Source organism: Stenella coeruleoalba (assembly GCF_951394435.1).
Source record: "Stenella coeruleoalba genome assembly, chromosome: 17".
In the NCBI taxonomy this organism is placed as follows: Eukaryota; Metazoa; Chordata; class Mammalia; order Artiodactyla; family Delphinidae; genus Stenella; species Stenella coeruleoalba.
The window spans coordinates 47,072,202-47,085,719 of record NC_137163.1 but is presented as its reverse complement, the minus strand read 5'-3'; the positions used below and the strand labels follow the sequence as shown (position 1 = coordinate 47,085,719).

General features: G+C 35.2%; 1 protein-coding gene across 1 annotated transcript in view; it reads right to left on the bottom strand.

Annotated features, from left to right (window-relative positions):
- The window catches only part of LOC307175764 (UDP-N-acetylglucosamine--peptide N-acetylglucosaminyltransferase 110 kDa subunit-like), a 31,851-nt gene extending 18,575 nt beyond the window's left edge, over positions 1–13,276 (bottom strand). Inside the window, exons 1-2 of the mRNA XM_079901236.1 lie at positions 13,255–13,276; positions 4,909–5,080 (exon numbers count right to left, since the gene is read on the bottom strand). Of these exons, the coding sequence (XP_079757362.1) occupies positions 4,909–5,016 (108 nt within the window). The 5' untranslated portion in view covers positions 5,017–5,080; positions 13,255–13,276. The remainder of the gene's footprint in view (positions 1–4,908; positions 5,081–13,254) is intronic.
- Between the last annotated feature and the right edge of the window lie 242 nt (positions 13,277–13,518).

The window sequence follows — 13,518 nt, the reverse complement described above, 5'->3', positions numbered from 1 at the left end:
GAAAAACAAGAAATTACATAACACTGTATGTTATACAAAGATATTAAATTAATCATCATAACATCCTGTGAGATGGGCATTAAATTAGACTAAGCAAGATGAAGCAACTTATCCAGAATTGTATAGTTGGTACTTTCCAGAATTTAAACCAGGTATTTTCCCAGTTCCATTCTACGTTATATATTCATTTCATTATTTGAAATGAATTTTGAGTCTTCATTTTGCTTCGTTTCTGAAGTTATATGGGGATAGAATGGAGTTGGATATTTTCAGTGACATTCACACATGGGGAAGGAAATTGAGTGCAGAAGCTTCAGCAATGTTTCCATGGAGAACACTAACAACAGAACCAGAAACACCGTTATCCTTTTGGTTCAGTGATCTTTCCTGAAGCACTACAAGAATCAATTTTAAGAAGCCCAGTGTTTTCCAAACTTTCACCAATGGGCTCTGTAGGGTCCTCTAACAGTATCTAAGAGACTAACTAGTTTCTCATCCCAAGCCACGTAAGACAAGGAGTTCTGATTGTTCTCTGTGAGGAAATCAAGTGACAATCATAGCTGGTGATTTAGGATAGTTTCTTCAGGGCCCAGGCAAAACCTAATACACAGTAATAATCATTGTGAACTGCATCTTTGACAAGGATTAATCAGGTATCAGAGAGGTCTATAAACTGGGAGAAATTATGATCAAAGAGAAACACAGACCACAGATATTTAATTAATGCTCAATTATTTATGAGTTTAACTTTGGCTAACCTAATTTTCCTTCTTCTAGACAATTTCCAATTCGTCTCCACAAAGAGACCAGAATAATCACCTTCCAATACACGATTTATTGTGTTGCTTTAATTTAAAGCATACAGTGACTTCTACATTCACTCCACCAAGTTTTGCCAGGAGAGAAAAGGAGACGTGATATTTTGTCTTGAATTAGATATGCCACCTTACTTGACTTAGCTCATCCTACTGGAAGCACTTTGAGGGCAGGTTCTACAGTCTTGTCTTACATCCTCTATGGAATCAAGCCAAGGGAATCACACACAGTTACAGCTGGGAAAACATTTGTTCTGGGTTAATACTTTTAGCCTTTACCACCAAGACTTTATCACCAAGACCTATCTTTACAGTCTCGAAACAGGAGACCTTCTTGCCTTCCCTTTTCATATTGACTAGGAAGGTAAAGGGAAGAACTGAGAAGTACCCAAAGTCAGCTAGCAGCCAGCACAGATAAATCATCTGTGGAGATAGTGTTTCTTTCAAAAGATATAAACATAAGAGGAAGTCCTAGTGTTTGAAACAACTGTGCATAATAAAATTGCATGAAAACCTAGAAATCCAGATGCAGATCAGTAACATATTGGTTAAATAAGCTGTTATGTTCATGCAATGGACAAGTGTACATACATTAAGAAGAACGAGATACTCTTTTCTATGAGATTCTCTTTTCACTGAACTCATCAGTGCTGCAAACACAATGTTACATAATACTTTTTCTTTAACATTATATCAGGCATCCTCATCTTGTCCTGCATTTATTGCCAGTGTTACTAAAGTCTATCACTTACCTCTTTCTCTTTTAGACATATAATTTCTTATTTTGGAAGCATTCATCAATCCCTATTTTACTCTTTCTTTTAAATTACAAATGAATATTGAATTTTATAAAATATCTTTTGGGGGATATTTCAAGTGATTGTATACTTTTGCTCTCCTTTGACCTTGTTATATGGTAAATTATATTTTGTTATTTTATATTATGCTATTTATTATATACTGTATTATGTTTACTAATGACATTTATTATATTATAATTACATTATTTTTAAGGTAGCATTTTGTTTTAGATAGACAAGACAACCAGTGGAATAGGAAGCATCTTAAAATTAGATGCAAGAGCATAAGGGAATTGAGATTAAAATAAAATTCACGTTTTGGATCAGCAGCAAAAATTATTCAACAAAAGTGGGAAAATATGGCTATCATAGAATTACTAAATTCTAGACACAGCAACTAGTTAAAAGTGAAAAAATAATGAAAGTGTAAAAGTATCAGAAACCTGGGAGACTTGAAATAAATTATTCATGAGGAATACCTTTCTAAGATACAAAGAAAAAAGGATACATTTAATTATATAAGAATTAAAATTTTCCTCATGGCAAAATGCACTACAAAGGTCAGAAAACAAGCAAAAGAAATTGGGAAATATATTTAGAAATGGATATGCCTCCTTTACAACTTTTGAGAGAAGCACATGTTTCTTTTTCCTTTAACCTGTTATGTGGGTATTAATCTATAATGTAAGTGCATGGTTCCTTTCCTTTAACCTGTAATGTGAGATTTAATCTATATGGTAAGTGCATGGTTCCTTTCCTTTCATCTGTAATGTGAGCGTCAACATGGGGCACTGTTTCCAAGCATAGACTTTGGATGTTCCTGTACTGGTCCCGTCACTGACCATCCACAAAAACTTACAAATGCTGCTTTACTTTCCTGGGGGTTAGAGTCTTAGCTAAGAAATGGAAGCAAAATAGAACTTTCCCCCAGGGATGATAGAAGGTTTAAAGGAGTAAATATGTAAGTGACTTAGCACAGTGCCTAGTACAAGAGAGATCAATATAAGTACATAGCAATTTTTTAAAGAGACACATGAAAGAAATAAAATGTGGTGATTTCAATCTATTGATATATATTCTTGACATTAAACTACATTGGATGACCTAACTTGCTCGTGCTTTTTCTTACTCTAGTGAACTTGGGTAGCTAATATCATAGTTTAAAATTTTTCCTTTTATATTTACAAGTAAATTTGACCTGTAAATTTCTTTTTCCTTACAGTCCTAATCTATTTTCAGTATTAGGATTATATAGACTTCGTAAGATGAATAAAGGAGCATTCTTCCTTTGCTACTCCCTAGAAGTTTTTCTTTGTTAATATTGATGTTATCTGTTTAACAGAAGTTGGATAGAATTCACCTCCCAAACGATCTGGCCGGGTCTGGTATTTTCTTGGTGAAAGCTTGTAAACTATTGACTTAATTCCTTTACTGGTGCAAGAACTCCAGCTACAAATTTCCTCTTGTGTCAGTTTTGGTAAACTTTAGGAGCTAGGAAATTGTCCACTTTACAGAAATGTTCAAATTTACTGGCATTTCATATATTCTCTGTTTGTACTCTCTGCTATAACACTGTCCTGATTCTTTCTGTATATTGTTTACTTACATTTTTGTTTTGCTTAATCAAAGTTTGTTTTTTTAAATCTTTTCAAAGAATATTCTTTTGACTTACTAAATCACCTCAATTTTATACTTCTTTCTGTTTTATTAAGTTCTGCTCATATCTTTATTGTCTATTTTTCTATGTTCTCAGGGTTTATTGTTTTACTCTTCTGATGTCAATTAAAACACTTGGTTATTAATTTTAATAAATCTTTTTACTTATAAATAGTTGAACTTTTTGAAGGTTCCAGCTTAGTTGTACGTATCTAAGGGTCAGCTCCTCCTCACAGTTGCTGGCCTAAGGCTTAGTTGACCCTATAGCAATGTATATACTGACATTTTTTCCCCTCGACTTTCTGTGTTTTGCTACTTCTCACTTCTCTTTGCAGAGAAGCCCTTTGAAATACCCTTAACTTATTTTACAGCCAATAAGTCTTTAAAATACTGTGTATTTTTTAAGATAAATCAACTTATATAATTAGGCAGGAAATCTGACCTGCCATATTTTTAAAAACAGCATAATTTCACTCTTCTCCACGATTAATCTGCTGTATTACACGACCTTCGAGTTTTTAGCTTTATCAATGACATGTACTTTAAAAATGTTTGAAAGATCCTACCCAGTCTTTTAAAACATCCTTGCTCCTTGTTTCAGTTCTAGTTTTATGTATATTTTCTGCCTGGCACCTGATAATTCCAACATCTGATGGATGGCCTTGGGAATTTAATTCTGGTATTGATTGTTTTTGCTGATTCTCTCCACTTGTAGCTGATTTCTTCATTATTGTGTAAATTTAGATCATGAGCTCACATTTAGCTAAACTTTATCTGTGGGAACGCTGTAGGCCTGTGTTGAAGGTCTACCTCTCCAGAAAGGGTTTAGTTTTGTGTTTGGAATACCACCGATTTGGGAGCATTTTAAGTTAATTTCTTAGCTTCTGTTTGCAAGACCGCAAATAAATTTGCAACCCAAACACTGTGAACACAGATCTTCGGTTCAGAATTCTCAAGATTTCCTACCTGTTTCCTACCCAGAGCAGAGGCCAAGAGAATTTGCTCTTAGTCTCCCTTTGCCAGCAGATATTTTTTTCTCCTGGCACACCCTTTCATTCAAGGTGAAGCCAGGGATAGGTAGGTTTAGTTCTAACTTCCCATCTAGTAGGGATGGAGTCTTACCTCCTGCCTCCCATGTGGTCATGGCCATTTAAAAACAAGTCTCTATACCAGGTGTGTCATTCAACTACGGCCTGTATTCCAAATCCAGACAGCTGCCTATTTTTTATGGCCTATGAGCTATGAATAATTTTCACGTTTTAACTGGTAACATTTTAAATTTTAAATGGTTACCTAAGTACCTAAATAATATCCTCAATTTTGCCTCTTTGGTCTACAAAGCCTAAAATATTTGCCATTTGGCTCCATAAAAACAGGATTTCCAGCTTCTGTTCTAAGCTGTCAAGATCTTCAATCCACTCTTAATAGAGCTATCACTCTCACACATGGACCACCCTTCCTTCATGGGTCCTGGAAATTTCGACTGCACACTTCCAAAATCAACCACGCACTTAAAAATAAGTTGTGTACATTTAACCTAGCATACCTAACCCATTTCTTTTAGGAGAGTTTTTCAAGTAATCTTGCCCACCGTATTCTTCAGAACTTCATTAATAATGGCAAAAAACTGGGCTTACCTGGTGGCACGGTGGTTGAGAGTCCGCCTGCCGATGCAGGGGACACGGGTTCGTGCCCCGGTCCGGGAAGGTCCCATATGCCGCAGAGCGGCTCGGCCTGTGAGCCATGGCCGCTGAGCCTGTGCGTCCGGAGCCTGTGCTCCGCAACGGGAGAGGCCGCAACAGCGAGAGGCTTACGTACCAAAAAAAAAAACAAACAAAAAACAAAAAAAGGCAAAAAATTAAAACAACATTCAACAAAAACGCGAAATGTTCATAACAATTATAGAAGCACATACAGTAGAAAACTATAAACTGTTATTGAAACAGCGAGACATAACTTTTTATTCTTAAAGAACTATATTTAGGTCCCTTTTGTTTAAATAAGTATATTTCTGTGTATGTATGTATACAGTCATGTATTTATATACACATACATTATTTGTATATTTATAGAAACATATGAAATACATACCTATACACATACCTTTGATTTATATTTGTATACATACACAGGAATATAATTATATATTATATATTTATATACATTCAACTGAAAACTGGTAGTATACATATATATCGTGTATAAATGTGTGTCTACGTGCATGTGTAGAAAAGCGGGTTGAGAGATATGGAAGCATGAGTTAGACAGGGTTCAAGATTTTAAAAGTACTTATGTGTAGGTAGTGAGGTTAAGGCCCATTTGATTGAAAATATTGCATATTTTTACATCAATTGTTATGATGACCAGATTCCTATGTCAATAAAATTATAAATAGCTATACATGCTCGTATGTGTAATGTATAACTAGAAGATATATAGTTTTATATATGTATTATATTTATATTATATAATACAATTATACTAATACATTATATATTGTTATATAGAATATATTAACTATAGTGTATTATATCAGATAATAATATTATACATTTATATATTATGATATAATTGTTTTATAATCAATATTACAGGATATATCATATTAATATTATGAACATATTAACCACAGAAATACATTTCATTACTCATATATTTTGTATATAATATATGCTAGGCAAAAATATATATTAATATAATACATAACTGTTATACACTAATATAAATATTAGTATATTACACTTATACATCAATATAATATTTAATATTGGTATATTTATATTATTTTTAATATATACATAGCTAATACTCTTTAAAGCCATCTGCTACAAGTAGAATAAGACCAGGAGTATGGCCAAAGCAAATTGTAAAAATATTAGATTACTTATATTCATTTATATGTCATTTTCCTGGAATCTGCATCTGGCTACTAGAGAGGACACACAGCAAAATCAACAAAAAGTGCCCAGGACATAGGATCCTTTATTCATTGGAACCTCAAAGGAAACACAGTGCTATTCAGTCCCCCTTCAAAGAGCCAAGAGCAAACCTTGAAGCACCCAGTAAAAGCCAATTCAAACAAAAAAGCTTTTCCACTTAAACTGGAAAAAGTTAAGTTCCCAAGAGACCCCCTACATCAACCACTGAAGCTCATTTGGCAGTAAAAACAATAATGTTCACCGAACAACAAGAAACGCAAAACAATAGGTGTTTTACCAAAAACACAAAAAAGCAGCTAATTAGTGTCTTTCCTGTTTGAAAGAAGGGGGTGGGAAGTGGGCAGACGACCTGATAGGAAAGATAAAAAGAAAAGGAAAAGGAAAATAACAGTTTCCAGTTTGACACTCAAGCTGTCTTCTGCATCCATTTCGTCAAGACCACCAAGTCAATGTGGAGGCTTTTTCCTCCTTCCCTTTTCTTTTCATGAGACCCATCACAACCAGCACTGCAGATTCCATCCAATTAATGAATGCTGTTGCCTACATGTGTGAATGAGCTGTGAGTAAAGTACTGAAGTAGAGGACACCTAAAGTGAAACGTCTTCATGAATGTCCACGTGGCTGAGCAGCAAGTTAACCTTTCATAGATGTGCTAAAGAAGAACAGTTGGGTTTTATTTTATTTACTTTTCCCTGGACTGTGTTGAATGACTATCATCGACAAGTTCAGGCTACTTTTTGCTGAGGATTAATGCACTGGGAGAGCTGAGAGAACACTGAACAGTAGAGCTGTCTTTTTCTTGACCAGTTCACCTTAGTTTCCCAAACTCTAAGTCTTTCCCTAATTCTTTCTCCTTTTTATTGTAGTAAAATGAACATAACACAAAATTCACCATTTTGATCATTTTACAATTCACTGTACCATTCAGTGGAATTTACTACTGTCACAATGTTGTGCAACTATCACCACTGTCCAACTACAAAACATTTTCATCACCCCAAGAGGAAACATACACCCATTTTGAGGAGTCATTCCCTATTTCCCTCTCTTCCAAACCCCTGGAAACCACTAATGTATAGTATTTTCCGTGTGTATGGATTTGCCACTGCTGGACATTTCATATAAATGCAACCATACAATATAGAGCCTTTCGTGCCTGACTTCTTTCACTTAGTTGCATCCATGATGTAGCATGTATCAGTAATCCATTCACTTCTATGGCTAAATTCCCTGATCCTGTTTTCTTCATACTGTTTGAATACAAAATTTAAAATAAGTTGAGAGTGAAGCTCTGTTTTAAGGGCACATCTACGAGGCCAACTCTTTTAAAAAAGGTGAAAAGGGAGATATTGTTGTGAAATGATAATCGTTGAGAAGCCTCAGCCAATTTGATAATGAAAAGTTTGGGAAACGTTGCAAAAAATTATCTGCTTTATATTAAAAGCCTTTTAAGCAAGGATTCAGGAGATTGTCTTTTTCTTGCAGGTAACTTAAATGAGTCAGAAGGAAATAACTGCGCTTTAAAACAGATTTTGAAAGGATTCTATTTATTCTTAATAGACGAATGGGAGTACAAGTAGTTCACATCCAATATGGACTCCCTGTCCAAACACTGTTTATTGTTTTAGCCACCACTATCGAATTATATTTCTTGAGAGTAAGGCAGCTCAATTCCTGCATATTACTATTTTTTTTCCTGCATATTACTTTTTAAAATTCATCTATCAAATCCATTAATACGGTATAAACAAGAGATGTTCATGTTTCAGTGCAGTTCAAATATCAGGTATAAAGAACCACCAGCAAGAAAAAGAATCCTATATCTCTTGCCAGAATGTGGTCAGCTCTGGGGTGCTTTGCTAGCTGAAACACACTTTCATTGTTAAGAGGATAGAGGCTGTTTAAGAGGGATGAGAGCCAAAAAATGTTAACTACGTGTATGTGTTAAGAACAGTGCTAGGTTATCTCATATTCTATATCAGCCAAGGCTCACCATTTTACATATGTGAAAAGTGAAGTTAAAAGTGTTTTAGTAGGGCTTCCCTGGTGGCGTAGTGGTTAAGAATCTGCCTGCCAGTGCAGGGGACGCGGGTTTGAGCCCTGGTCCGGGAAGCTCCCACATGCCATGGAGCAACTAAGAGCATGCGCCACAACTACTGAGCCTGCACTCTAGAGCCCGTGAACCACAACTGCTGAAGCCCACACACCTAGACCCCGCGCTCAGCAACAAAGAGAAGCCACCACAATGAGAAGCCCGCGCACCGTAACAGAGAGTAGCCCCCGCTCACCGCAACTAGAGAAAGCCCGCGCATAGCAAGGAAGAGCCAACGCAGCCAAAAATAAATAAATAAATCTTTTTTTAAAAAAATGTTTTAGTAACTTACTAAAAGGCATGCAATCAGTAAATCTGAGCAAGAATTCAATCCCAAATCTGTCACACTGAAGTTTAAGCTAATACATGAGATTAATAAAAACAGCACTAAATTAAAAGTTCAGAGATATTTTTAATTTCATACTCTTTCACTAACGCTCTTTGGAGATAAATCATTTCTTTTATATGGGCCTTAGTTTTCACAACTATAATAGTTGGAAGCTTGACTAGATGATCTGTATGTAGTCTTCCAATTCTAAAATGTTCCACTCATTTGGATTCCTACAATAATTGCCCTGGCAATACATGCATGCTGCCACCAAGCAGCCGCAGAGACTGTTAGTTCCTTTTATATCCCTAGTGGGGAGTGCATTTTGACATCAGACTTACCGGTCAATAGTACAAACTGTTAATATAACTATAAAATAACAAAATAATAAAAAGTATTATTTCCTGTAAAGCAGAAGCTTTACATTGTCTGTGAATCATATCAGAATCACCTGTAGGTTTGTTTGGTTGTGTTTTAACATATTTATTGGAGTATAATTGCTTTACAATGGTGTGTTAGTTTCTGCTTTATAACACCTGTAGGTTTTTAAACATAGAGGAAATCCATAACCCATCGAATGGGAATCTTCAGAGACAGGACATGGGCATCTGGATTTTTGGGCTCCCATCATCCGTATATTTTATTTTATTTTATTTTTTGCCTATGTACAATATTTGTCACATCCTCTTGAATCTTTAAATGTTTCTTTTTGTTTTAAAATTTTAGCATATTCCATAATCTTCACCTACTTTTCATAAGGTGTTATCTGTTATGTTTATTCGATCTTGTGCTTCTCCTGGTTGTCTTCTTTTTCTTCTTTTTTATTTGGGGGGGGGGGGCGCTGCCTCATGGCTTGCAGGATCTTAGTTCCCTGACCAGAAATTAGACCCTAGGGCCCCAGCAGTGAAAGCGCCAAGTTCTAACCACTGGACCACCAGGGAAGTCCCAAGACTTCTGTTTTAAATGACTTTTTCCCCACTCTAATTCATTCCTGGGATCAGTTTCATGTTTGAACATTAAACCAACCTTGCACTACTAGAATAAAGCTACTTTGATTGTGATATATGATTGTTTTACATACCATGGATACAGTTTGTGCTTCTGTTTACACATTTTGCATGCATGTTCAAAAGGGAAACTGGCCTGTGATTCTATTCTTGTAATATTCTTTTTAGTTTTGATCTGAAGCTTATGTTGGCCTTATAAATATTTTGAGCAATATATACTTTTCTGTCTCCTGGAAGATTTTTATGTAAGATTACCAATATTTCTTCCCTAAATATTTGGAACAATTTACTTGAAAGCCATTTATCCCTGGAAATCATTTTCTGTAAAGGTACTTAATTATACAAACAACTTTTGCAGTAGATATAGGTTTTTGAGATATTTTTTCTTTCTTGGGTTAGTCTTGTTAGCTTGCATTTTTAAAGAACTTGTCATTTTCGATGAATTTTCAAATTTATAAATATAAAATTATCATAATTTTAACAGCTTTATTGGGATGGAATTTACATACCATAATTTCAACACTTTAATGTATACAATTCAGTGGTTCTCAGTGTAACCACTAAAAGACTTGTGTAAGCATCACAACAATCCAATTTTAGATTTCTGTCCCCCCACAAAAAACCCATTACACATGAACAAGCTTTTTTCAATCTCCTCAACCCTCTCAGCCCTAGGCAACCACTCATCTACTTCCTGTCTCTACAGATTTGCTATTCTGGGCATTTCATATAAATGGGACCGTACAATATGTGATGTTTTGTGAGTGGCTGCTTTTACTTTACATAATGCTTTCATGGTTCGTCCATGTTGTAACATGGATCAATAGATCATTCCTTTCTATAGCTGAATGCTATTCTATTGTATGGATATTCCACATTTTGTTTATTCATTTATCCAGTTGTCATTCGAATTATTTCCACCTTTTGTTTTTAGAAATACGCTTCTATGAACATGCACGTACAAGCTTTTGTGCAGACATAAGTTTTTATTTCTCTTAGGTATATATTTAGTAGTGGAACTGCTGGGTCATAGGGTAACTCTATGTTTAACACTTGCAGGAACTCTCAAGCTGTTTTGTAAAATGGCCGCACCATTTTACATTCCCACCAGCAATGTATGTGGGGTTCAATCTCTTCTCTTACAGCCTAGCATGTCATCTATGCTGGAAAACGTTTCACATGTAGTTGAGCAGGATGAGTATTTTACTGTTTGGTTGAGTGTTCTGTAAACATTTATTAGGTCTTGTTAATTCATAGTCTCGTCCAACTCTTCTATATCGTTGTTGATCTTCTGCCTAACTGTTCTATCCATTATTGACTGTGGAGTACTGAAGCCTCTACCTAATGTTGTGCAATTATCTATTTCTTCCTTCAATTCTTCATGGATTTTGGTATTTTCTTCTTCGTGTATTTTGGTTTTACCTTATTCAGGGCAAATATGTTAAAGATTTTTGTATCTTCCCTCTCTTTATCATAAAATGTCCCTTTTCATATCTAGTAACTTTTTTGTTTGTTTTAAAGTCTATTTTTTCTGGTATTAGTATAGCCACTTCAGCAATGCTTACGGTTGCTATTTGCATGATGTATATTTTTTCATCCTTTTACTTTGTACACATTAGACTTTTGAATCCAAGCAGTGTCTCCTATAGAAAACATTTTTTAATACCCAGTTCGACAATATCTGCCTTTTGATTGTACTGTTTAATTCATTTACATTTAGTTTTTATTATTGATATGGTAGGATTTATTTATGTCTATCATTTTACCTTTGGTTTTCTACATGTCTCATGTTTTTGCTTTTTTGTTATTGTTCCTCCGTTTTCCTTTTATAGTAAGTAGATATTTTCTACTGTAACATGTAATTCCTTTAATGATTTTTAACCACATTGTTTGAGTAATGGCTGCACTAGGGCTTATGTAATACATCTCAGAATCTCTTCAGATTTTTACTAGGTTCATTCCAGATAGAAACAGAAACTGTACTTTTATAGAGCTGTATGCCTTCCCCTCTTTTTTGTTTTTATTACATTTATATATTTTACATACTTAACAACATATTATTATAATAATTACTTCTCACAAGCTTATTTTTTCAAAGAGCTTAGAGAAGAAAGTTGAGCAAATAAATATTTTTGAGTTTGTCGGGTTAATCTATTTACCATTTCTGGTTCTCTTCCTTTCTTCCTGCGGATTCAGCTTATGATCTACTGTCATTTTTATTCTAACACAGCTTTGTTCTCACTGCCTTCGTTGTGCCATATCATCAAATATATGATATATTTTTTATTTTACATAGAGAACAATCCAAATATAGTCATATTGTTTAGGCACTTACTTTTTAAATTAGTTAAGAGAAGAAAGGAGAAGAAATTTGAAATTACAGTATCTTTTATAATTCCCTACACAACTGCTCTAGTCAGCATTCTTTGTTTTGTTTGTATGGCTTGAGTTAACTGTCTGCTATCATTTGAAGAACTTCCACTAGTAATGCTTGTGAAGCCCGTCTGCTAACAATGAACTCACTCAGTTTCTGTTTCTGTTTCTGAGTTATGGTGAAGTATTGATGATAAGGTGTGGAGTGGTAGGAAAAACTAAAATGCGATGTGCTGTATGATGTATGTTTCACTGAAGTGTCTTGGTCAAATTCTAATGATTTATGATAGAAATCACATAAAGCAAGCATCACAATTCTCCAGGAATGTTCTGTAGAATGCTAATGTTAATGATGAAAATGTGATCCCAAATCTTTCACTTGTATTGACCTTATCTCAATAATTCTTCTCCCAACAATGCCATAACTAGAGTTGAGTTCTAAAGTGTACCTTCCTCTTTTCCAATAGAAATGGTCCCACAATTTCAGAAAGTTCTCAAAGGTGAAAAAGTGCACACGGCGTTTATCACGTTTGCAAATGCCAATGAAAATGCTAAGGTGACACTGTCCAAAAGGCAATATTCTTCTGTGAGGGCACCCAACTTTAAACAGATACACATATTCTAAATACAGCTTAGATCTGTGACATGTTTTGGCCAATGAAGTGTGAGCAGACATGATGGCCTTCAATGAGCAGCAGAGGCCTTAAATGGGCTTGTGCAGTTGGGCTCACCTCTTATGTATCAGTGAACTTTGTGAGAAGACAGGGCCTGGGAGCTGCGGCCTCACAGTTGGGCTCCAGAGGAAGATGTGTGTTACAGACCTCAAACTGACCCAAAACACGGAGCAAAACCAGCCATCTAGAGGTCTAAAAGAGAGCCACTGCAGCTAGCCAATAGGTCCAAGAAAAATAAATTCTTGTTTATGGAACTGAGTTTTGGGTCGATTTGTTCCAAAGCATTATCACAGCAAGAGCTGACTAACACAACATCCTCCAAATCATTGTTATGTAAATGGATGCCACCATGCCTACAAGTAAGGCAATTGTGTACTCAAATTGTGAGAGTCCTTGAACTCTTGGTGCCTCTCCAACACAATGTACATGGCTAAATTTCCACAAATAAGTTCACTAATATACCACAAAGATCTCCCTAAGCTTTTATTAAATGTAATGCAAAGTTCTTTCTTTTCATTTTCTGCTTCTACATAGTTAAAATGCTTTTTATCAATGTAAAATGGCTCTTACCTTTTGGCTTCTGTCGTGAGAGTCTTTTGAACTCTGAAACACTGTAGGATATCACCTATATATGGAATCTAAAACATACAACAATTGAATAAATATAACAAAAAAGAAGGAGAGTCACCGATATAGAGAACAAACTAATGGTTGCCAGTGCGGAGGGGGAGGAGGGGGCAATACAGGGGTGGGGAAGTGAGAGATGTAAACTACTGGGTGTACGACAGGCTCAAGGATGTATTGTACAACACAGGGAATATAGCCAATATTTTG